The sequence below is a fragment of the Vanellus vanellus genome, assembly GCF_965231255.1.
Source record: "Vanellus vanellus genome assembly, chromosome: 2".
In the NCBI taxonomy this organism is placed as follows: domain Eukaryota; kingdom Metazoa; phylum Chordata; class Aves; order Charadriiformes; family Charadriidae; genus Vanellus; species Vanellus vanellus.
Window position 1 is genome coordinate 148,672,554 of NC_138906.1, and position 26,097 is coordinate 148,698,650.

The window sequence follows — 26,097 nt, forward strand, 5'->3', positions numbered from 1 at the left end:
AATTCAGTAATTATTGCAGTCTTATATCCCAGCAATGCTTAACCTGGACAAATTACTGGAAATTCCTTGAATAATAACTTATTTGGAGAATCGCATTCCCTCCCATTAGTACTGGTATTTATTTTCCCTTTTCTATCTTCCTACAATTAGATAAATGCTGGGGTTTCAAACTGGGTTATTTTTTGGAGGTGCAGATAATTCAGTTAACTCTTCTTCTGAGGCCCTTGAAGTTTATCAAGTGTTTCTTCTCTGTTGAGGTGCGCCAGATGTCTCCGCTTAGTGAAGGCTGAGGGTATGAGAGGAGGCCAAAACTCAGTTAAATAAAACACGGTCTGGACTGGACCTCAGTGGGAGGTGTGGGGGACTGTCCCTCGCGTTGTAGCAAGAAGCCATTTGCCCTTCTTGTAGAGACACGTTGCACAAAGATTTCTCGTAAGTGGAAAGTTATTAAAGAGTTTGAATTATACTTGTAATACCTTATGCCTAAGAGTTGATAGGTGTCGTGCAAGTTAATTAACCCGCGTAGAAAGCTAGGCAGCGGAATTGCCTTTTCTGAAGACAACCATGATCAAAATAAATCCCTTCTGCAGTAAACAAAAGAAACCTGTGGGCAACGACTGGCAGAAGAGCAGGAAAGGTGACAAAGAAAAGGGCAATAACTCCTTTCCGGTCCCGTTCCCAGAATACCTTCCTCAATCACAGAATTAAAAGGGGGTGTTCAGAAACTTTAGATCACCTTTCCATAGTTTCTGCACTGGAGAATCCTCTCCAAAATGTGCACAAGGGCTGAAGAACCCCTTTATGGCAATGTGTGATTTTATCTTGCGTTCAGGAGCCGGAGCAGGCGTTAGGAATTAATTCATAATATAGACAATAATAAATAAAAATCATCTGCACAAATAATTTTGCATTCTTCAAGTCCAGAAAATCATGACCTTCAGGTTCAATACAGAGGAGTATCAATAGGAAGTAAAGAAGCTTCTTTTTTCCTTTTTTTGGGGGGGCGGGAAGCTGTGTTTTCATGAAGAAATCATCAAATCTTTATGTTTCCAAAGCATCCCCATTTAAAGTCTAATAATTTGTGTTTACTTGGAGCATGCTTGTTGAAATACACCCAGTTAAGATTTAAACACGGAAAAAGACGGAGAATACATTAATTTCCATATTAATTCTTTTAATTACCACACATAGTATATCTATATAAAAAGAGAAAGATATGTTTATTAAATTCAGAATCCCATTATTGGCTGGCTGTATTTAGAGCAGGTTGGCACTGAAGATCCAGTGCCACAAATTTGTGTTACATGCCATTTTTTAGTAATTTTCAGGGAATACAACTAGTAAGCAATTGCTTTGCTAGTTCGGTGGAAGAGCCACCAAAATACTTCATAATATATCCAACACTACAAATAGAATTGCCTCAGGACAGTACATACATTTATAGCAGATGTTTGACCTTGTTCTGTTTGACCTGGATTCTTACAACGTACTGTTCTTTCAGCAAACTCTCAGAAAATGTTAAAGAAATACGACACCTGGGAGTCTCAAGCTTTGTCTTAATATTTAGCTTTGAGGTGGGAGTGTGGATGCCGTTCCTTTAACAGGAATTTGATTCACTTGCGACTGGTGACACAAATCAATGAGTAGCAGTTAAAATTTAAAAAATCAGCCAAACAACCAGGGCATGTTGTCAATATCAGGGTAGTAATCTTGTTTTCTGCAGTCAAGGCATGTGCCTAGATTGCCATCAATTAGATTATTTGTACAATGCGATCATTAGGAACTGTTCGAGGAGAACCTCCCCAAATCCCAGAACCCTGATGATTTATGGCTTTCTTATCTCAGTTCTTTGTCTTTGCTTTCATTCTTCCCGTTAGACCTTTATTTTAAAGAAAGACTATCAGGAGAGAGAAGCATATTGAGCAACCTTGGATGGGATCGTGATCTGGGGCTTTTTCACAGGTTTGCTGAATAGGTGTCTTGTATCGCAACCTCTCTTTGGGGTAATTTGGAATTGACTACAGATTGTGGAATATTTAAAGTGATTTTCTTGGTAGAGGCTGATTTCACCAATGAGAGTTACACTTTTTTTTGTATGCTGTGCAATATTAGCAAAAACGTCAACTTGTTATAATTGCTGTGGCTGCCAGGTCTTGTTCAGTGCCGAGGGGCTGAGAGATGGGGGGGGGAACCGGCATTGTGGCACAGCCTTCGGGGTGCAGCCAAACTCCCTCCGAGGCCACACACCACCGACGAACTGCCCCTGTAGCATCTTGTTTGGCGCAGCGTACCGACCACCCCTGCGATGGCCGTGTCGCGGCAGGACGGCGGGCGTCTGTGTCAGAGCGGGACTCCCAGTTTGTGCTGAGGTCGGAGCTCAGGGAGAGGTGGCGGAGGTGCTTACCCTCTTACTTGGGGAGGAAAACCTAGGAAGAGCGGGCTGCTTGAAAGCTTGCTGGCTCCCAAGCAGGTGTTATTTCTTCTACAAGGGATACTTCCAGTGGGAGTACTTACAAAAGGAGTATTTATAAATGAGAGTGAAAGTAGATGCAACAGATGTTACAAATCAGTTGCTTTTCTCTGAATATGTGTTCTACAGTTTGCCTGTATTTTTGTAAATACCTCCAAGTCGTCCAACTGTTGTTTTGCCTTTCCTTGCGTCCTCATCATCATATTCAGGTTTATTCAGCTGTTTCTATGAAAGTCTTCAGCAGTTCAGCTGAAATGTAATGAACATTTACTTCTTTTTTGCATCCAACTTCTCAAAAGCAGTCACAGATTATTATTAAATCAAGCCACAGACATGTACTTTTCTGCCATATCTTACACTGATAAAAATGTTGAAGGAAGTTATTTTGTCTGCTTTCATGTTTATAGATAGAAAACTCTGTAGTCACCAAGTCTTTTAAAGATATCTTTAGCAATTACTTCAACATGTTTTTTTTTCCATTTACATGAAAATTGTGTATTAGAGATTTATTATTCTTTCTGTCATTATCATTATAATTGATTTTAGAGCTGTTTGCTTTATAGTCTTTTAGTTATGTCTTTTTAGAGTAATCTGTAAACAGAAAAAGTTCACTCTGCAACTCAAATACACTTTAACGTGATATAGCAGTGGTACAAATACAAAGGGTGATTTTGGAGGGAGCGCTGGAGCTATCGCAGGCTAACCGGGTGATCATCTCAAACCGGAGTGGCAGGTTTCTGCGATGACCGTGGCCTTCCCACGGGCCTGCCTCTGGCATACAAGGGAGATATCTGTCTGTCTGTCTGTCTGTCTCGGCAGCTCACCTTCTTGATAGCCAGCAAAGAGTCACGTATCATATCAAAGATATGTTGGGAGGTGAGGGACTTTGGCATGTGACCCCAGAAACACAAACTTATGTAAAATGACCAACTAAATACACATTTTGGAATATGGCCAGAATGAGACATCTAAAAGATGTCAAAGCCTAGATGAGTTGCCCTAGACATCATTTATTGCTACTGCAGAGGAAAAGAGCATTTACCTTTTACTATAAGTGCCTGTGGTGTCACATGGAACATCTTTTATTAGGAATACTAGATTATAATGCTCTAGAAATGAAAATATTGTGCATATTGTAGAAATAGCTATCAAACTCAGTGTTTTCCTGCAGATTGAGTGATGGTAGGTTCTGTCCCTGAGTGCTGAAATTCTGATTAGTTTTCGTTCCTTAGCAAAGCAGGAGAGTAATAGTGTTGGCTGTTTATAATCTCTTGTTATTATCCAGGCACAAATATTCCTTTCCAAACATAAATGCAATGAAATGCACTCCAGGTGTGTGGGACTCTATACACGTTCTTCATGAAGAGTTTCAGTTGGCTTCAAACTGGCAATCCATCTGCAAAGTTTGTTAGATCAAACTCTAAACATTGTTTACTGTTATTTTGGGGGAGTTAAAGACCTTTGAAAGAAAAATGAAAAAAAAAAATCACATTTACTATCATAACTGTTTAAAGGGCGAGTAAGAAAACAACAGCCATGTGGAAGGTTTGATACCACTTTTGCACTGTCATGAACTATAGTGGAATAACTTATTGTTACTGCAAAAGACTTCTACAGTGGCTCATCGCTCATTTTAATGATGTCCAGTGCTTTAGTTTCTTGTCATTTTGGGGGTAGGGTAGCCAAATGTTATACACTCCATTAACATAACGTACTGGGTAAACAGAAAAGAAAGGTAACGTTAAATAGTGGTGAGGAAAATGTGGAAGTAAAATTGAATCAAAAATAAAAATGATGTGTTGTAAATATAAGCAAATTCGGGGAATTCAGAAAAGATACCCCCACATCTGCTAAGGAGGCAGGTGAGAAAAACAGCTTGCTTGATGTAGAGGAGAGGTGAAGGATTTGCCTGTAGCTTGTGGGGCTGATGCCTCGCCAGATGCTGGACCACTGACAGGAACTGAGGCAATGGGCACAAACTGAAACACAGGAGGTTCCCTCTGAACATCAGGAAAAGCTTTTTTAGCATGAGGGTGACCAAGCACTGGCACAGGTTGCCCAGAGAGGCTGTGGAGTCTCCATCCTTGGAGAACCTCAAAGCTGTCTGGACACTGTCATGGGCAACTGGCTCTAGGTGACCCTGCTTGAGCAGAGACGTTGGACTTCCTGAGGTCCCTTCCCACCTCAACCGTTCTCTGATTGAGTGATTCATGCAAACACTATTCTCCATACAACATACACCGTACAAACACCTCCATATGAACACCACCCGAGAGCAGACACTTGCCCGTTGGCCGCAGGTGTGTCGTGCCGGCCAGGAGTGCCGGCAGCGGCCACCAGCCTGAGCTGCCCCCGCTGCCATCAAGGCTCTCCACGCCTTGGCGCAGCGTGGGGGCCACCCTTCCCACCGCCTTCTCCCTCTTCTCCACATCCCTCTGCCCCAACGGGCCGGCCCCAGCGGGGACCGGCCGGGGAGGAACAAAGTTTGCGGGCGGTGCCTGCGGGCCGGCCCGCCGCTATCGCCCGGCGCCGGTTCCCGGTGGGTAATTATAGCCCCGTCGTTGTCGTCGTCGTCGTCGTCGTCGTGGGGTGTGTGTGTGTGTGTGTGCCGTCCCCCCTCGCCCTCCCCTTCCCCCCGCTCCGTCCCCCCGCCCCGGTGACTTACGCCGCCGGCTGACGGCTCGCCCCGCTGATAGGCGGCCCCGTGCTGGCTGCGGCGGCCCGCCCCGCCCGGAGCAGCGGCGCCGGCGGAGGCAGCGGGGCTGAGCCGGGCAGGACCGGGCAGAGGAGCGGGGCAGAGCGCGGAGCTCCGCGGCGCGCAGCCCTCCCGGCGCTCCCCGCCTCCCTCACCCCCTCCCCGCCCTCCCCCCGGCACGGAGCGCCCGCGGAGGGCTCCGCTCCGCTCCGCTCCGCTCCCCCCCCCGCCTCCGCTCCGCTCCGCTCCGCTCCCCGCCGCGCCGCCAAGACGCCGCGCTTCTTGTACCGCGCCAAAGGCGGGTGCCGCTCGGCCAAGATGGGCCGGCAGACGGCGGCCGGCGGGCGCAGCATGCAGCGGTCGCAGAGCCGGAGCAGCCTCTCCGCCTCCTTCGAGGCGCTGGCGGTCTACTTCCCCTGCATGAACTCCCTGGAGGAGGAGGACGGCGGTGAGCGGCCGGGGCCGGGGCCGGGGCCGGGGCCGGGGCCGGGGCGGCGGCAGGTGTGGGCGGGGAGGGCTGCGGGTCGCTGCCGGGGACGGGTCGGGGGTCGGCGGGTCGCTGTCCCCCTCCCCGGCGGGCGGCGGTGCGGGGAGGCGGCTGCCGGAGAGTTACTTGTGTTAAAGAGAGGGGTTGGTGGTGACACAGCGCTCGTAACCGGAGAATGAGGTGTGATCTTACGTTTGTCATCACATTGGAAAGGAAGTTATCGGCTGAGCTTTAGTTATGTGGAAAAAAAAAAAATGGGGGAGAGGGTCTTTTCGTTTTCTGCTCATTCATAAGGAAAACAAACCACACTTCTTCACGGGTGGTTTTCTGACATTACACGGACTTGGTCAGGTATCCTGTGTCTGTTATTACAACATAATTGACAAAGAACGGCAGATTTGAACAATTAAATACTGGCACTCTTTAAGTTTTTCTTAGGAGCAGCAGTGTAGGTAGAAGGCTGTGCGTACAAGTAGACCTTGCAGGTCTCATGCACAGTGAATCTCTGCTCATAAAAGTAAGTCCAACCAGTAAAGCGCGTGTGTAATTTCCATATATTTGTTACAGGACCAGAACTTTACGTAACAAAGAAGAGAAATGCAATGGATTTTCTGTATAGCTGTGGCCAAAAAAAAAAAAAAAAAAAAAAAAAGAAAATAACAAAATCTAAGCCAGCTATCAAAAAAACTGAAAAACAAAAAGTTCCAGTTACTATTTGGAATGTGTGTAACAAATGTGTATGTATAGTTTGTAACAAATGTGTACGTATAGTTAAACATGGAACCAAATCCTGCGCAGGACAGAACTTGAGTTTCATGAGCTTGTTTTGAAAACACTGGTTTTGTAAAGAAAATAATCTGGTGTCTTTAAATATGTTTACGTATAGAATAAATTTACTGTCTGCCTAGTGTTTATCAGAACTAATTTAAGGTTTTAAGTTGCATTATGATTAATTGAGCATATTGCAACTTCAGTAGATTTGAGCAGTATCAAATTAAGATATCCGTACTTGTATAATGCCGCTAGGCAAGCCTGTATCAGCTATGCATGCACACCATTCATAATCTGTATTTAAAATATCTGCATATGCATATATCACCTTCCTCATCTCAGGCCGAGCGTTCAGTGGCAAATGTTTGTCCCCAGTCTTCACACGTCTCGATTTATCTTTTCATGTACAGCAGTCCCTGAAGTTTCTTCTCCGAAGCTTCTTTCCTTCTGTGATGCGAATGCCGAGGTGTGGTCCCTCACCTTTCCCCTGGACCCTACTCTGGGGGTGGCCAGGTTGTCCCTTTCCTCCCAAGGGGGAGCCGCTCCCTGGGGCGAAACGTGCTGTCCTTCAGGACGCTTATCTGTGCCCTGCCTTCAACAGTGAAGTCAACTGCAAAATATTGCCAGGAGACTGCGGGGGGGGCTTCAGAGAGCATTTTTAATCTTTTGACATAATAATAAACATTCTGACTGAATCAACACATTTTTAAAATAATGAAAATATCATAAATTATGCTAAATGTGCTTAGCTATTCTTTAAAGATTTTTTTCTCTATCATTCCAGAATAGTTGTCTTTTCAGTCCTGATTATTAGTTACAATAACTGCATTAATCCTGTGTGAAATCAAAGTATTTATTTGTTTTGTTCTGGGCTGTTTTCTTTACTTCTCTAGGAAACGCTTCACTTATTCCTCAGTTGAGATCTGTGAATGTTTAAAACTGTTCACTAGTTCAAAGAAATATGAAATATATGGAAGTCAGTAGAGGAATATCTGTTACTTTAAGGGTAATTGTAATGATTTATTTACTTTGTGCTGGCAAGCTATTTAAACAGAAGTGTTGGAAGACTATATACTGATTTTTTTACATGTTGTGTTGATTTATGTTATCTGATCCTCTTTAGATGTAGCCTACACTTGAAAATGCATTTCATGTAATTCCAATGAAAAAATAGAGATATAATTGTTATGCAGTTTTTATGGAGCTGAGTTTCTGCTACCTGAGATTTCAGACATATCAGGTAGAAGGGGTGACAGGCATGACAGCTAAACTCTTTTCCCAAGTGCTCTCACTGAGATTAGGAAGAATAAAATGCAGTGGGGTTTTGTGACGGCACGTCACCTCTGCACTCAGATTGGCATTTGTTGTCTTCTGAGTGCTTCTGTGCAATTATATTTATGTACCACCAGTGTCCTTAATTGGGTGTGGTACAGGCACTCCCGTGTTCACGTACTTAATGCTCTTTTACAGTTTAATCTGAAAAAGATTGAAAGAACCCTCTTCATAAGTTGTCCGTCCTCAAGATGTAGTTATTTCTGTGCCTGCTGGATAGGCTAACAAGTTAACCTGCTGCAAGGGTGCTTTTACGTTTCCCACTCAATCACATTTTTAATACAAATAGAAAATCTGACCTGTTGAGGCATTTATTTGTGGTACTTTAGTTTGTTAACTGCCAGAATGAATACACTGGCCCACAGGTGTATCTTTGGGCATGAAGGAATATAAGCAGTGTCAAATTCAGAAGTAACTGAATAGTAACTTGGTACAATGTATTAATAAGAATAATTTTGGGAACCACTTTTGAACACGATGATTGAGAAGATCCATTTGAGTGTCAGTTGATTAAAGAAAGAGATTTCTTAAGCCCTGGCATCCGAGCTGTAGTGTGCTGAAGGAACAGGGCTGCGGAAAGGCTGCGGTTTTCCAGTTGGCAGCCATGAACTTGCCATGGGTGGGCCTGAACTTGCCATGGTCGTCCAGATTTACAACCCAGGGAACCGATATTCGCTTTTGCATTTCCTACTTGCGGTTCAGTTGGGATGAGTCCTTCAAGTTTATTCACATCTGTTATTTTTAAAGGAGTTTGTTATTCTTAGCTGTGTCTGGTAAAAGGCATTGACAAATCAGTTTTTTCATCATCAGTTTACTTCTGGCACGTGTGCGTGCATGTACCCACACAGACCTGGCAGGTCATATGGTACCAGAGCAAATTATGTATGTTTTCAAGGTATCAAGGTTATCAAAGGATGTCGTTTGCATTTTTTGTTAGATTCATTGATGATGAAGTGTACAGCCTGCATTGTAAAGTGAGAATTGGCATCAAGTGATGCTTGGAACAGATTTAAATTACATGGAAATTGCTGAAGAGAGTTGTGGGGTGCAGAGGGCAAATCAGTACCTGTCTGAATTCCAGCTGCTCTTGAAGCATCCCAAGCCTCACGTTTTCTGTGAAACCCTGGCTTTGTTGAAATTAAAGGAAATTTTGTCATTGAATTCAAAGGACGGATGTAAATGTGTGTGACATCCTTTCAGATGTCTGTGTAGCCATAGTGCAAAATTTCATGCACATAATATATTTAAAAGTAGTGGAGTTTACTAAACTTTCCTGTGACACAACTGGAAAATGTGCCAGAGCAAGTGAATTCTTATGTACAAAAAGGTTACTGGAGAAGAATTACAGTTATCCAACATGCACGGAGAAAGAAGAGAGAGGCTCAGATCGTATGCGGTCACTAGAAAGCCTACGTCTGGTTTTGTGAGTGGGACTATTAACTTGGTGCTTCCTCAAATTACATTGTGTGGATTGCTTGCTGTCATAAATTTGCACTTCGGTTTCCTTTTTATATTTACATTCACTTCTGATTTGCATTTACACTGAGGTGTTGATATAAACTGTTAAACAGCAGGTTGCCAGGAGTGCAGCTATGGAACTGTTAGTCATGGCAAGATCTGTGTGCAGAACTATGCCTGCCAAAAGGGAGTTTATTTCCGTTTAATGTCTTCTTTTGCCAGTTTTTGGGTGGTAGTGAAGCTATGAGATTCAAGGGGAAAGTCAAATGCTTTGCAGGTGCTGAAGACAATTCAAGAGATAATTTATGATAATTTAAGACATAAATTAATTCAAAAAGAACTTGGACTCCCAGTATGTTAGAAAAACAAAAGGCAATTGAAAAAAAAAAAAAAAAAAGCTAGAGAATGTTCTTCAGCCCAAGACAATCATGCCAAAAATAGCAAGAATTAGTTGTGTTAGCTCAGGAGAAGATACAATGACGGTTTTGCATATTGGTGCCTACCGAAAGAAGTATCTGAGAGTTGCTGCAGGAGTTCAGTAGGAACAGAAGCACACTATACACTCCTGTCACCTGACCGATAACTATCGGGGAAACTCGCTCGAGGGGTTGTGCGATCCCACATAGAGACCAGCAGGAGTGCTGCCATTGATGCTACTGAGTGAAGGATCGGGACATATTTAAATGTATTGCTGAACTGCTCGGTTGAGCGCTGTTACTGGCTTCAGTGGCATTTCTCACCGATTAATCATTTGCTCATTGGTAGAACTTGGCAGTTCCTGGACTCTGTTCCTGTGGTTAGGCCGCCAGATCACACTGTCCCTCTGGAGGTCCCAGTAGACAATAACAAGCAGACAATAATTTAACCAGAAATAGAAAATGGGGGAAGTAGTAACAATAAATTCATTAACACAGTAATTATTAAAATGAAGAGAATCCTGCGCATGAAGTAGTTATGCTTTAAAATTACCCTCTTAAAAAGAATAAAGTAATAGTAGGAGTATCAGGCAATGAAGAAAATGAGAATGACTACGTCTTCTTGGGGGAATTGGCCTACTTTTTGGCCTTGGTGGTAAAGATGACCTTGTTTACATGGAATGTTCATAGGCAGAGCCGAGGTGGAATTTGAAAGAAGGGTATCCTGCCCTGTGGCAGGGTGTCCACTGCACAAGATGAAGCTTTAAAGACCTTGGCTTTATTCACGCTAACACACCTGAGATGGTCTGCTGTGCATCTCATGTAACAGTGGGCTGGCTCATCTTAGAGGATAGAAATGACTCTGAGGACAGAATCTGTACAACGTTTAAGTTTACGGTCGATAATTTTTTTGTGTTTGCTGCTCGGGCTGTGCTCAGGGGCTGAGCTGAGTCGCAGCCCGTCCGTCAGCGCGCTGGCGCTGGGTCGCTCCCGCTTCTGCAGCTCCTGGGGCTGACGCGGGGGTGGAGGCAGTACAGAAGTCATTCCCAGCAATTTGCATTTCTCTCTCCATTCCCAAGTGTTTTTACCAACTACAGTCGGGTACTATACTGATGAATGAGATGGAGATGCCAAGATGGATAAGACCTTTTAAAAAAGAAGCATAGAGAAAGCTGTACGGTTGCTGGCAGAGAGTGTGACTTAAACAACACGCGTTCTGGGAAACAGCTGGAAAATCAACAGAGAAAAGTAGAAGAGACTGCAGGAGGAGTGGCGTTCAAAGTACAACATACTTCAACCTGACTATATGATGGAAATGCCCAAAAGAGTTTGAAAGCTGTATTTCTCCTCTTTGTTGTATTTCTCCTCTGAGCTGCTAGTTACACTGCAGCATGTACCTGAATAGCTAACAGGTAACTCAGGTATGGCTATAACAGCAGCAGCGAAGCTACAGTGTATGACAGGGTTCATCTCTGATGGTAGCAACAGAAAATTGAAAAAAAAAACCCGTCTCACTTCTATCTACTTACTGTAATTGTCATTTTTCAATGACAAGGTCAACAGTGTAGTCAGAGCAGCGGCACACTGCATTGCTGTTGTTTCAATTGGAGAGGTAAATGTTTAACAGCAGTAGTTTGAAAATGGGTCATTACAGTGTGAAATTTGCTCAGAGTTTTGGGAACTGTGGTTATTCAAATAATGATATTTGCATAGTATCATTACTCATCTTAGACAAAGCTAGGAGGAAGAACTGTTTCTAATTTGTGTAATCTCAGTAGCCATCCAACTACTTGGCACCATCTATCTCATTAAGCCCCAATAGAGGGTGTTGAATTGTTTCAACACACTTGCTACATCAGTCAAAAATGCTGCACAGATCCGCCTGATAGTGTATGTAATGACCCCGGCAATACCAAAAATAGTCAAGGTTGGGGTAAAGAATGGTGTTACCGTCGTTATTTCATATTTACAAAGTATCTCTCAATTTAGATAATACAAAAATAAAAGAGTAATTCTAAGCTCCTCGATATATACACTCTTCACTGTTTAAGAAGTTTTCATCGGCTCTTGGCACTGCATGGAATAATTGTTATTAGTAAGTGCATAAGAATGCTATACATCCAGAAAATTGAATGTACATATAAACATAAAAACATTGTCACTCAAAACTGCAGTGATGATTTCGTTTTACTTAAGATGGTCATCCTTTGTCATTGGCAAAATCAAAGACTGGGTTTAAATATTTCTTGTGGTGAAGATGTACACCTATTTAGTGATTCCTTATATAAATGGTATATAAAATTAGAATGTAATTCCACAAAATTGCTAGCTCTATTTTTTCAGGATTTTAATAGCTTAGAGATGAGACTGGTTTGCCACTGCTTTGCACTTTTTGGAGTCATGTAGATTGTTGTACAGGATGTACAAAGTGGATATAAAATGCTACCATTCTGTTTTGATACATACACAAAATATGCACAAAGTCAGACCTATTATATTGAATGGTACAAACATCTGTCTGTACGGAGATCATAAGTGGTCCAAATGAGGGTTCCTTAAAAACTGTTCATTCAGGTCATTCGGCATGTGGGACATACAGCTGTGGGCTTCAAAGCTCCGTGATTCTTCATTGTCGTATCTCTGTGTTCAGTTTTACAGCAATACTAAGAGGCTTTTGGCAGGTGCATCCTCTGACCACACTTAGAAAACCAATGGTCTTATCAGTAACAGAAACGGAGACATCTGCAGAAGTGCTGGAAAAGCCTGAGTGGCTGTGTGCAGTTATGTTCCTGATTCACATCTCGCTGTCATGAGTTGTGTGTTTCTAAATAAAACTAATTAGGATAGCATATTAATTCTGCATTTGATGTCTGCTGTTTTTATATTGCATCATAACTAAACTTTTTTTGATCCCATATTTGAGACATTTCATAGAAACATGGAATGGTTTAGGTTGGAAGGGACCTTAAAGATCATCTCGTTCCAACCCCCCTGCCATGAGCAGGGACGCCTTCCACAAGACCAGGTTACTCAAAGCCCCATCCAGCCTGAACTTAAACACCTCCAGGGATGGGGCATCCACAGCTTCTCTGGGCAACCTGTGCCAGTGTCTCACCACCCTCACAGTAAAGAATGTGCAACAGTATTTTTCCAAGTTAGATTCAAACCTTTATGGATCTCCAGTTGGACCAGCTAGTCAAGGGGTAGTTTACTAGCTCAGTGAATCTCAGTTTGGCAGCTGACTTGGAAACATATCTCACACAAATTTGAAGAAGACATTCCTTCTTCGTCTTGCAGTCATACATTTGAAAAAAAAAAAAAAAAGCATAATAGAGATGTCCTGATCTCTTTTGAGCCAAATAGGTGCCTAAAAATGTAAAAAATAGTTTATTTTCTTACTGTGTGTTACAATCGAGATCTGTAATCACCATCTGTAAAACAAAGGATGCAACCAGATCTGCATATCCGGTTTGTTGTTATGTAGTCAAAGCCAAATAACCAAAGAGAGGTGGAAATCACATCAGTACCAACACCTCTCATCCTTACAGGTGCGGTTATTTAGTTTTGATTCCCTGGGATGGCTGCCAGTCCGTCGGCTGTCTGTTATCAGGGGTAAACTCTTTGTCAAGGGAATGGCCATGCAGGAAACCTCCGTGCTGTGGTTCTATATATACTTAATTGGGATTTCCTGGGAGTGTTACATAGCACAGGTATTGAAAACAAGCTCTAAGCTGTCAGAGATGGCCGTTCGTCCTTTTTATATGTAGCATGGACAGTAGTGATTCTGAATAATAATATGGGGGATATATGAATTTTAGGAACATTAATTACCACGTATGTGGAAAAACAGATCTTGTTAACAACTCAGGCTTATAAACATGTTTCAGAAACTTTTGGGACTGCAAGTGTTGAACAGCTTAAGCTGATGGATGCCCCACACAGACAAAAGCAGTTTCTATTGCCTGATGCTCTTAAGAATTTGCTGAAGGGTCAGTTAGGACTGAAGAATGGACATCAGCACAGCAGTGAAATTAAAGTGACAGAATACAACTTTAAACACATTAAAAAGTGGGAGAGAGTAAGGATCAGGTGCCTGCTGTAAACCACAGCGTTGCTTGGGAGCAGTGTGTGGTAAACTGACTTCACATCATGCGGCCACAACAAGCCGGGGGCATCTTTTCCAGTTTGAACGTACAACCAGCATTGCCATGAAAGGAAAATGAAATACAAAGGATGCTGCAATCCGGCCAAAGCTTTATATCCTGGGAACAACCAAGATTTGTGGTGGCTGCCTCGGGTCCTGTGTATGGGGATTCATCAAGAATGGGTCATGAAAGCTTCATACCAGCCTTTGACCAAAAGCTCAGGCAACAGTTTGCCAGTTGATTATTTCTTTCAATTCTCTCTTTCTTTCACTTTTTCTTAGGTGCTGTCTTAATTAACCTTAATCTTAATTAACCATGCTTCCAGTATGGCCAGAGGAAAGAGAGAGGACAAAGCACAAAGGCACAGGACAAGAGCAAAGAAGTATTTCTTGACTGAAAATTAAAAACTAGTGAGGCCTCCCAAGAAATTTAAAAATGCATAGTGCAAACTGAGGCAGTCAGTCCAGGTTCTCTCAGACTTTCCAAACCCGGCTGCTCCCATACTGAAGAGCTTCCCTACTGAAGACAGTTCTGCTTTTGGGCTATCAGGGCAGGCCATCCCCATCCCAGTCGGAATTTCTCAGTGTTTTTTGTTCAGATGTTCATGGGAGCTGGAACTGGAACACATGTCTTCCCATCTTCCTTAAAAGTGCGAAGTAAGGGAGAGCCCCTGGCTACAGTTTCTCCCTCGCCCTGCAGATGCTCTTTGGGCTTCATAAACACGTACGGCACGCGCTGTGAAAAACCTTCATCAGAAGGAGTGTAACACAACGCTTCATGAGCTGGTCGTTAGCAGTGGCCTCTGGGGATCGGTGAGGTGGGCTCAAAGCTTCTCAAACTGAGGCGACAGTGGAATCTGGGTTTCCCAAAGACTGCTTCAATTAGTAGATCCTAATCCCGCGGCTGCTGCTTGGGGTCTGTGGGTGACACAGATGCAGAGAAACAACTCAGCTGTGGTTCCCAGCAGTGCTTCAACAAGAACTAAACGCCTCCTTTGGTGCGGTGTTTTGGCCACATTCCAGCAGCATTTGGCTGTTTCGGACACAGAACTGTGCGGCTGCAGGGGAGTTTAAAACCTACCCTGTCCCCCTTTTCTCAGGCAGGATCAAATATTCTTTGACTGTCTCTGATGGTTTTATCAAGCCTGCTGTTAGCATGCCCAGAGCACATCTCTAGATACTTGAAGAGCTTTACTCTTGAAGAATGGTCACTTAGAGGCAACTAACTCCTGAGTTCAGCTGAAAAGACCAAAGCAGTTTTTATGCAGCCTTTTTGGTGAGGCGAGGAGAGCAGAGAAGAGGCACCTCAAGCCCTTGAGTGTGTTTCTGAAGCCACAGCTGCTGTGTACTCAGTGCAAGGCCTACCGAGAGACCAGGTACCAGCTGGGGGTGGCATGACCAGCCCGCCTCTGCCTGCGCCAGCAGTGTCCTCTCCCAGGGCTCTGTGCCTGGTGCTGAGCAGCTGGAAGCTCTTCCTGAGAGCTCTCGCTCTCCCCGTCCGCAGGAGATTTCATCTGGCTAGATCCCAGATCACGGAGGGAATCTGTTGCATTCACTGCAGTTCTTGACTTGTCCTCATCTGATATTGAAGATGGTATCGGTAGTTTTGCATCCCCTAATTTGCAAGTGATTTGCACTCCCAAGTTGTGGGAACAAATAATTCCACGCGTAATTCAGAAAATGTGGCCTGTGGAGTCTATTTGCAGTAACCATATTAGTTAAATTACCAGTGTGATTAACTATAAGAATGAATGTGCCTTCATAAATGCTAAAGCAATTATTTCTGGTAATTTATTCCACTCCTTACAATATGGCCACAAGAATCTGAACTAGTGTTTTTCAGATAATATATTCCATATTTTGTGATGGGGACTTGAGAGAAATTTCTTCTTTCTAGGGCAATTAGATTATACTAATTTGGAGAACATTTTCAATGTTCCTTATTAGAGTTTAGTAAACTGTGAGTAAGATGATTTTCAGCGTAGGTGGTCAGCAGCATACTTAGGAACAAAGTACACTACTAGACTCTCTTGATTCCACATCCTTTCATTTGGTAGGATTAAAACCAGCGTGCACGAAGTGATTATAATCGTAATACTTTATGTTTATAAAACCAGCCCCCACTTTTACAGCTGCACCAGTTACATGTTTACTTCTGTGTTAGTGGCAGATGCTCCCAAATTATTCATCTAGTTAGATTAGCATCACCTCAGTTGGGCTCATTCAACTGTGTGTGTGTTTTCACAATTGTTATTGGGAAATGATCTGTTTTAAAAGAAAAAAAAAACAACTTTAAAACGTATTGTTGGTTTGTCCCTTTTGGGCCGGGCCCAGTACAGAATGCAGCCACACAAGTAGTTGAATTAGCATAACAGAGGAGGTTTTAATTTCCAGGCAGGAATGAGAGAAAACAGTTTGGATTTGCTGGAGTGGTAAAACCATCAACCACGTCTTCCACCAGCTACAGCTTGGAAGTATGGCACCAAAGGCTATTGCTTTGAGTTGAGTAACTACTTTGCATTTCCATTGCTACTTGCAGCCTTTTAAGTATTTTAATGTTGAATTCATGAAACACAAATTATGCCTTATATAACTACTGTATTTGCTTTTAAAGTGTTTGAGGGGTTGTGGGATTATATTTGATTTGTTATGTTTTTCCAGGAACCAGTGTATTGCTAGGATTGCGGGCAATCGAGTGTAGGTATTTCTCATGCATATTATTACATATTAGTTTAGCCAAGCTTAATCTGAAAGAACATTCATCTCTAAAGCAGTGGCTCAGGGCTCATGTCTGTGGACTGGGCCTTCTTCTGTACTTCTATTCCAAATTGCCATTTTGCTGTTAAATCTTCAATTCTTATTTCAAGAAGCATCAACATCATGATTAGGAGCCTTATTGCTGAAAGGTCAGATCTTTCTTTTTCGGGACCATCAGAGAGCTCTGCCTGTTTCTGTTGAAAACTGGAAAATAGTTACTCACATAGCCTCCTTTCAGCCCTTCTTAAATGTAATGTTAGGGTCAAAGTAATTAGTTTACCACCAACACTTACACAAAAGTTGGATATACTATGCATGCCTAACTTTCATGCTGTATCAAAGTTGTATCTTCTCAGCTGTCAGCCTGTCTTCATGTGAACCAGAGCACTTATTTCAGATAAAATGAATGCAAGAAAGTAAAACTGCTTGAAAATAATATTCAGAGGGATGCTAGGAACAGCTGGTGAAACACATGTGCCTCTATGGAAACTAGAATGGCAAGTGCACCAGTTCTGCCTTGATTTCTCAGTAAATTGATGTGCAACAGATGCGTTGATATTTTTCTGTGAATGTTCTGCTAGAGTGAAGGCGTACAGATGTATAATTCTAATTCAGAAAAATATCTGCCTTACTAATTAATAAAAGTTACTATATACTCCTTCACGTGTCGCATATTCGAACACATAGTTATCGCAAACCCCCAAATCTTCGAAAGATATGATATGAAAAGATTGAAGAATCGTGCAAGATGGAGATGTTCTGTTAAATTTGCATGAGAGAATTCTTGTTTGTAACCATGAACTGAGAATGGCTACCATTCAACAAGGCTGAATGAAAATTAATGCTTACTAATCAAAAGAGCTCTTACAACAGAAAAGTAATACCCTATAACAATACTTTAATGAGAAGAGCACGGGGCCTTCAGGAGTTGTGAGCCTTTCACATGCAACTATGACGCAGTGTACCTTATCTACAAAACTGTAGCACAATTTTTTCCAGGCAGTGTTGTTGGAATGTTTCTTTGATATGAGTGATTGGATTTTAGAACAGCTCTGGACCAGTTTTGGAAGTCAGCTGCCAGCTTTCATTAGTTTAATATAAATAATAAAACCAGCAGACACTTGGAACGGTACAATCCAATAGAAATGAGATTGTTGACTTCTGCCCTTCATTTTTCATGTCATGTTAGCCTTGTGTCTTTTTTATTTGTATTTATTGCACCAGATATTGATGGGCATTTTCAGAAGTAGTTTTGACGTAGTGAGAAAAATATTTCCCTCTGTTGGGTACTAAATTCACGTGGGTAGCTGAAGTTTGAGAGCAAAATTATTACTTCTGTTATTCTTCATGTACTGATTAAAAGTTATGGTTTTAAGGAATGCATAGAAGGCTTGTAATAAGTAAAATGATTTGAACCACTCGTGATCCTGTTATAGAAATGTCTCACTACTGCCAAATATTGCAGTGTTTTTAAATCTTTCTGGACAAGGGGCTAGTAGGTTTTCAAGGTGGTTTGGGTGTCTATTTCTCACTTCCCTAAAATTCCCCTGTTCTCTAGCTGATCTGGTATCCCTCCTGACTGGAGTGCCTCAGGTGTGTCCCTGCGAGACTTCAACCCACACTGCAGCCTGTAGGACAGAGTGACACTGAGTGGAGACATTGACATCGATGTCCCTCTCCTATTCCCTATCCAAGAGTATGGGTCCTCTTACTCTAAGCCAGCCCCTGAGCTCACATGTCCTCCTCAGGGCGTGAGAGTCCTTGTTCCAGTACAATCTCCTCCCTTTCTCATTTCCTTTCTCATATCCCTCAGGCTTCACTGTCCCCACCGGTCCAGCTTGTGTCCTCTGGTACATGATGAGCCAGAGGAGACGTAAAGGGTAGCAGAAGCTAGAAATGTCTGCAGAGGAGGGGCGACTCCCTAGATATCCTAGGACCTTGGATATACTCTATCCTTATCGTAGTAATATTCAAGAATTCTGGTATCATTTGGTGTTGTGTACGTTTGGAGTTATTGCTCTTTTATAAGATCAGTATATCACTGTGCTGAAGTCAGGAGGGTATTGAAAAGATAAAAGAAATTGGAATAGAGAATTGGTAACAGCATTTAAAATCAGAAATCGCATGGAGCAACTGTCTTATGAAAGAAACACTGAGGCTTTATTCTTACTAATTTTATTTTTTTTTCTGTGGTCCTTTCAATGTATGTTCTAGCTGAGGTCTTGATCGAAGTTCCTACACTCAAATGCTACTATATTAAGTTTTGAATATTTTTTCCCTTGTCTGATACCCAGCTATCTGTCACTTTGCTGTTTTTACAAATAAAATTAAACTATACAAGCAGGTGCAAAAATTGTTACTCTTGGATGTGGTAATAAAGGTTCATATTGTGCGTAAAAGTCAATACTATAATTTTTAGATACAAAGTTAAAGCAGCTAGTGAAATGAAAGGAGAGTGAATAGAGAGGACAGAATTGGAAGGGTTCTTGATTTGTTGTTTACTGTCCTCACTAATGGATATCTGTAACTTGATTTAGCAGGTAATGACCAAATGTTTTTAAATCAAATAATTCATCTGAATTAGAACATTCCTCAGACATTGCAGATTTTGACATAATGGTAACATTTTAATTGAATTCCTAAGAGGGATGTGTTCATACAGAGAAAACATATTTTAAACACACTGGACTATGGATAATGTAAATCTGGTTGCCTCCGTGGACAGACTTGTGTTTTGTGTATGCTGCCTGCCTTGGAAAGCGACAGAACCAAGGTCCTGTAAAACAGGCTTACGATGCTCCTTGCCTATTATTAAAAAAAAGTAAAAAGGTCATTTTAAAATGAAAGAGCTGGTGTAGGTCAGTAATTTCTGCCTGCGAGTGTTTCTGGCAGGTGGAGCGGCGGTGCGCCGCCCGCAGCAGTGCCCCGCAGGGCCGCCCAGCTGCGGTGGCACGGTGCGATGGGGGCTTCTCTTTTGTCTCCGCAGAAGCAGGGGGCAAGAAGCTGCGGAGCACCGTCCAGAGGAGCACCGAGACAGGGCTGGCCGTGGAGATGAGGAACTGGATGACCCGTCAGGCCAGCCGGGAGTCGACGGATGGGAGCATGAACAGCTACAGCTCTGAGGGAAAGTAAGCAGCAGTTATTACTGTGGTTGCCTGATGCTTCTCCATGAAACTGGTAGTTAGGCAAAGGTGAGGTGGGCCCTGCAGGTCCTGTTCAGTCAGAATGCCCTTCACAAGCTAGTGTCGCTAGCTAGCTTTCCCCTGTGAGTGAAAGAGTCTCCCGTTGCTGGTGCAGGAGGGATGGGGATCGTTTCTGCGGTGCCGTGAGAAAGGCACCTGGTGGCTCAGAGCCATCAGCATGTGGTGTGGCAGGAGGGGAAGCAGGCACAGTGCGCCAGGTGAAACACAAAACAGGACACGTTCTCTTCCGAAGACTCCTCGCGTATGTCTGGAGTTTGCATAGCAAAGCATTTCCAGAGTATTTCCAGGTGTCATTCACGGGGCTCAGGACTTTTTCAAAGATTCTGTTAATTAACCCTGAAAAAACGGTCTTGGCAGAAGTATGAGACTGTCATGTATCGTGCTTTTCATAAAAGCCCAGGTTAAAGATTTCCGAGTGGTATGTCAAAGACATTGCCCAGAAAAATCTTATTGTGGATAACGGTATTCACAGCACTGGATGATACACCTATACTGGACAATGTATCTTACATGTCCAAGTTGATGCACTGTGTGCACTTGAGATGGACATTTATTTGTGATTGGTCATTACAAATCTCATTAGTTCTTGTTGCCTTGTAATGGGTCACAGATAATTTATGGCCAGAATTTGAATTTTAAGTTACTTTGGTCATTTGCCACAATGGATTTCAGTTCCATTATTGAATATATGTCATTCTCAAAGACATTTTTAACAACATATTTATAATGAATGCTGATTTTAAAAGGTGATTTTAAAAATAGCATCCAGTATTCAGTCTAATGTAATAGTTTTACTGGGTACATTTGACATGCAACCATTGAGTTCATGTTGACTGAGAAATGTGAGTGATTTTACCTTCAGGTAACTAAGTTACTGGTAAGGGCATTAGTATCTTATTGAACTGGTCTCATATGAATACTGCAATAATTAACGGTGGTCCCAATATATTGGGAAAAGAGAGCATGCTGGAAAAATATTACTGTGGAAATTAGACCCAGTGAGGATTAGCACTTCCTTCACCTGTTTGTTTATGTGCTGGAGACCAAATTGCTGCTTATTGAACACTGTAAAGTTTTGAAAATTACACTCATTGTTTTGTAATCTTGTCAGTGTAAATAAATTCCTTGTGAGCAGTAGTACCAGAAATAATTTTGCTAAATGCGAAACATCTAGAAAACAAAAAAAAGGCTAAATTCAAGTGTATTTATTGATTTTCTTTTTAATATTATTTTTCAGTTTGATTTTCCCTGGTGTGAGGTTGGCTGCAGACAGCCAGTTCAGTGATTTTCTGGATGGACTTGGTCCTGCCCAGCTTGTAGGGCGACAGACTTTGGCAACACCATCAATGGGTAAGCATTTATGTCCTACAGATATAGTATAATCTCCTAGGACTGGTAATTAGAACATAGACATTATCTAGACTCTCATTCTTTAAATATGGATTTCCCATGTGGTTTTGAACAACTCGCTTCAGGCCAAAGCTACAATCTCAGCCAAAGTTGAACATAACTGTAGACGCTCATTAGGACACTCAAAAGTAGAAAGGTGCTTTGAAAAAGTCAGTCTTTTATCTCTTCTGCTTCAGTTTTCCATCTTTAAAATGTGACTAATGAGACGAAGCCTTTCTCTGAATCACTTGGATAGTATTGAATAAAAATGGGAATTTAGGTGCAAAGTATTTGTTGCTATTGTACTTACAGATTTATTTTTAATATTCATAAGTATCTTTTCATACCTTGTCTTAAAACTAGAGGCACGGTGAAGAGATTTCAAGCCGTTCCACAGAACTGCTTCTTACTAATTTCCTTGCTGCCTTTTTAGCTGAAATTCTTAAGACAAAAAATAACCGAATTTGAGTGACAGGGGCATGAGAAAAGGGAGACAAAGTGTTATTGCAGGGTTTGTTTATTGTTTACTAACATAAATATCAGTGAAAGAGGACACATATTAAGTCCTCTAGTAGTGTTAAAATCTGGATCTTACTTACTGGTGGGATGCAGGCAACACGAGCCATCACGTATCCATCCTAGCACTTCCCTTAGCTTCTCATACGTTTAGATATTTTGGAATTACAATGCCAGGATTCCTTTTCTTTTTCTAGGAGATATCCAGGTGGGAATGATGGACAAGAAAGGACAATTGGAAGTAGAAATAATCCGAGCTCGTGGCCTTGTTGTAAAACCAGGTTCAAAGACACTGCCAGGTAAGGAAGAAAAATCTTAGCAACAAGAAGAGAGTTCTACCAGAAAAATCCAACAAGCCCCCAATTCCTGAGGCTTTACTGTTCAACTTAGGTAAACTCTTAGCAATCACATGTCAGTAGGTTATAGTATTGTACTCTGAAATGTAGAATGTACTGAAACGGTACGCAAGCTCGCAGTAGGTGCAAAAAATCAACCCTGCTTCAGGAGGAAAAGAAAATCAGGCTGGTGTCTGAGCTACCAGAAGGCACAAAAGTATTATCGTAATAACAAATGTATCCTTGGTTATGGGGTAGAAAGGAAAGTACATACTGAACATGGGATCTAGGAATCGTAGGGGTGCAGAGGGTGTCAACAAGAGGTGTGGAATAGGTACCGACTTGAAAAGTAGACCAGTATTTGATACTTACTGCTTATTTTATAATATGATGTCCTGTAACACTACGTGAAAAGGACAATATAATGATATTTTTAGCAAGCTCTTCTGCTAAAATAGAAATTGTGTCAGAGTCTTTTCTTCACTGATTTTCACCTTGTAGATAATTTTAAATTATTAACAATTTGGAGCATTGATCCAAATCTCACCAAAGTCAATGCAAGTCATTCATTTACTTAATAGGCCTATTTTGCATGCTGTACAGTTTAGGGACACATTATATATAGGAATATCTGATTTTTCCAGGTCAAAATCTGAATTGTTTCATGGCAAAAGAGACATACAAAAAGAAGTAAAGAAAAGATTGTACCGGGGAGAAAAGTAAAGAAAATGCACAGATGTTTTGCATGCGAATAAATGCTAATACTGCTTTTGGAGATTTGTTCATTTAAGTTATATATCCAGTAAAAGGCAGATTTTATCATATGGCGATAGAACATTGCATCTGTTATGCAAAAGATCTGGACTTCTTTACTTTTTGTTCTTTATTTTCTTTCTTCTAAGCACCATATGTAAAGGTGTATCTATTAGAAAATGGAGTCTGCATAGCCAAAAAGAAAACAAAGGTAGCAAGAAAAACGCTGGAACCGCTTTATCAGCAACTTCTATCATTTGAAGAAAGTCCCCAAGGCAAAGTTTTACAGGTAATTTGCATCAGTATTCTTCTGAATCTGAAATGCCGCCTGTACAGTTATCGTTGAATGAGTTTCAAACTTCCTTTCATGCTTTATCTGGCAAGTTCTGCTATTTCTAAGGCTTGTGGAGCACATAAATACTACAGTAACAACTGTTGACGCAAGTAGAAAGTGCTGAGCAAAAGTTCGTTCTAGATTACTTTGACTCTAATAAACGTATGGGCTCCTTCTCTCACTGGACTTTCTTTAGTATCATGGGTTACTGCTCTGTTACTGCCCAGGTCATTTCTGTCTCTGCGTCGTGGTTATTATACACAGAAATAAACTATATCAGCAGTCAAGTATTTCATTCCTTGCTATAATTAAATAAGCAGAGACATTTGAAGAATCAGCTTGCACAGCTCGTCATTTTTGCTGAAATCTTTCTATTTTCTTGTGTTTCCTTTGCTAACAGATAATTGTTTGGGGAGACTATGGACGTATGGATCACAAGTCCTTTATGGGAGTGGCACAGATACTTTTAGATGAACTGGACCTGTCCAACATGGTGATTGGGTGGTTCAAACTCTTCCCTCCTTCTTCCCTAGTAGACCCAACTTTAGCTCCTCTCACTAGAAGAGCTTCTCAATCATCTCTTGAAAGTTCAACAGGACCTTCGTATGCTCGCTCATAGCAGCTGTGAAACTGTTGTCATAGCAACCAGCGTTACAAAAAAAAAAAAATTACAGGTCGCAAACCCTGGTAACACTGCATGCTTAATGTTGTGTCTTCTGAGCCTGTTTCTAGGGCTGCAACGCGATCCTGTGTTCTCAAGGAAGTTGCACACATTGTGCCCTACGGAAGGCCCTCAGGTGAAGGACTGAAGTCACGAAGAACTGATAGGTTTGGAGTTCAGGGACACTCAGTTTTGGTCCAATCTGAAGCCATGGACTAAACTAAAAGAATCAATCTGTTTCATGCAACAAAAGTCCTTTTCAATGGCCTATCTCTTCTGTTGCTCCCGTTTCTTTATTTATCTGCCCTCCCCTCCTAAAGCTTGGTTATCCCACAGAAACGGAGTTACCCTCCCGTGAAGCCATGTTACAAGTCAGTGGATTAGCAGACATTGGAAGAAAAAAAGAATGTAAGGATGCTGGAAAAGTCAGCTGTTGTTTGAAACAGTTGCTTGAGATCTGAAAACTCTTCATACTGAAAAGGTTCAAGACAAAGTGGCGGGCTTCATACCTCCAGCTATAGATACAGTGAAACCCCAGATGTGATGGACTCTCTGAAAAATAAAATTCTGTGGATATACTGTACTGTATGAAATTAAAGAAACTTTTTTGCATGGACACAGATTTAGCTGAACACTTAAATTATTTTCTTGGGGCTGCAACTTGCAAAAAAAAAAAAAAGAGAATAAATCAGCCATTTTCAACAGTTTATATTATTTTTAAAAATAAATTTCACTAGTGCATGGTTTTAAAGGGAAGAGAATGCAACAGGGTGATACAAAGACACACCACGTTTATCATTCTTTAAACCAGTCATGGTCTGTATTTTTGCAGACGTATATTAAAAATAAAAAATAATTTCTAGCAGTTATTTAAAATTCTGTTTATGTGACAAGAAATAAGTGTAATATATTAAATTTATTTAAATGTAAAAGGTACAAGCCTTGTAAAGTTCAACATAATGTGCAAATTGTACACTTCTTTTACCTCCTCCTTTCTCTATCTCTCCTCCCAGTCTCCCTTCTTCCTTTTGCTCTTTTACCCCCCCTCTACCTCCCAGGATGATCATCATATTCTAAAATGGCTACTTTTTGACTTACTACTCCCTTATGCCCCATGTTTGGTTCAGGGTTGCAGATTGTTCTGCATTTCTGAATTATTTGAGAAAAACATTGTTTAAGAACTTACTTTTTTTCAAGCATGTTGAAAAGGATTTTGCAACATGGCTTGGGAGTACATCAATGTAATTCAGCATGTATTTGATAAAGAAGATATTTGAACTTTTTGCAATTTATTGTACAGTGCATGGTAACTTATTTTCATTTTTTCTCACCTTCAAATTGAATTCTACAGCAAAATACTGGAATCATGTGGCCATTGTAAGATGTCTTCAATAAATTTGTTTTCAGCACCAGCATCTTTCATTCAAAGGTTGAACTATCATTTCTTGAAGGTTTTCGGAAAGAGGAAAAATTAAGTACCTGGTTGATTTTTAGAAAATAAATTTAAACACTTTTATTTGCACTAACCAAATTAATTGCTACGTTTTTGAGATTACAAAAGCAACAAAGGTTACTAATTCGTACAGTTCTTCTGCTGTAAAGTTCAATTTTCATAAACTGCATTTGTGTTGCAAAAGACATAATTGAGTAATATCAGTCTGAAAAATTCCAATCTTTGGTTCGTAAAATAGCCTTAAAGAAAGCTTATCTGTACCACTCCGACAGCTATTTGACACCATTGCCAGAACCTTCACTGCAGTCAATGGATCTTCAAACCCCCGTTTTTTGTAGCAGACAGTAACTGCCGTTGGGTGGTGCTGCAAGTTCAAGCCTCTCGTTAAATTACATTATTTAAGGAGAATGTAACTGGCTAACATTTAATAACAAAATATCCTTTTTTTCTGGGTCTTTGTATGCCTTTAATACCTATATAAGGTTTAATATTGAAACCTTGCAATAATTTTTGAAATATACATTACATCTTTAAGGCCACACACAATTATTCTGATTTTATTTGAAAGTCTATTAAAGTTTCCCATTAAGAAATTGTACATGCCTCATAAGAGGGCAAAAGTAATAACAGTATCACTTAAAATGCCTTTTACTTTGTGCAATATCATATAAATCAAGATTGTGTCTTGTCTTCAGAGTTTATATAATGGATTATTGTTAAGTTAATGGACAGACTGGTAAAATTATATTTATTGAAATAATTTAGACACCTGTCTACCAGCAGCAAATAAATACTACTAACATGCAGTCTACGATATCCCCTAGGATATTAAACAAAAATACATAACCGTTTTCCTGATACTGTGAGATGTGCTCACACATTCTTGTATGCATAGTCCTATATAAATTATTTCAAATTTTAAA

At 41.2% G+C, this 26,097-nt stretch overlaps 1 protein-coding gene across 29 annotated transcripts in view; it reads left to right on the top strand.

Annotated features, from left to right (window-relative positions):
- RIMS2 (regulating synaptic membrane exocytosis 2) overlaps window positions 1-23,679 on the top strand; it is a gene marked incomplete at both ends in the record, with an annotated part of 495,649 nt that extends 471,970 nt beyond the window's left edge. For 28 of the 29 annotated variants that reach the window (XM_082499090.1, XM_082499111.1, XM_082499112.1 and 25 more), the window contains 5 exons: window positions 19,517-19,658; window positions 20,971-21,083; window positions 21,836-21,937; window positions 22,876-23,015; window positions 23,461-23,679. In XM_082499090.1, the coding sequence (XP_082355216.1) occupies window positions 19,517-19,658; window positions 20,971-21,083; window positions 21,836-21,937; window positions 22,876-23,015; window positions 23,461-23,679 (716 nt within the window). Of the gene's footprint in view, window positions 1-19,451; window positions 19,659-20,970; window positions 21,084-21,835; window positions 21,938-22,875; window positions 23,016-23,460 lie in introns of all 29 variants that reach the window. The other variant, XM_082499102.1, reaches the window with a different exon arrangement.
- Window positions 23,680-26,097: the final 2,418 nt, after the last annotated feature.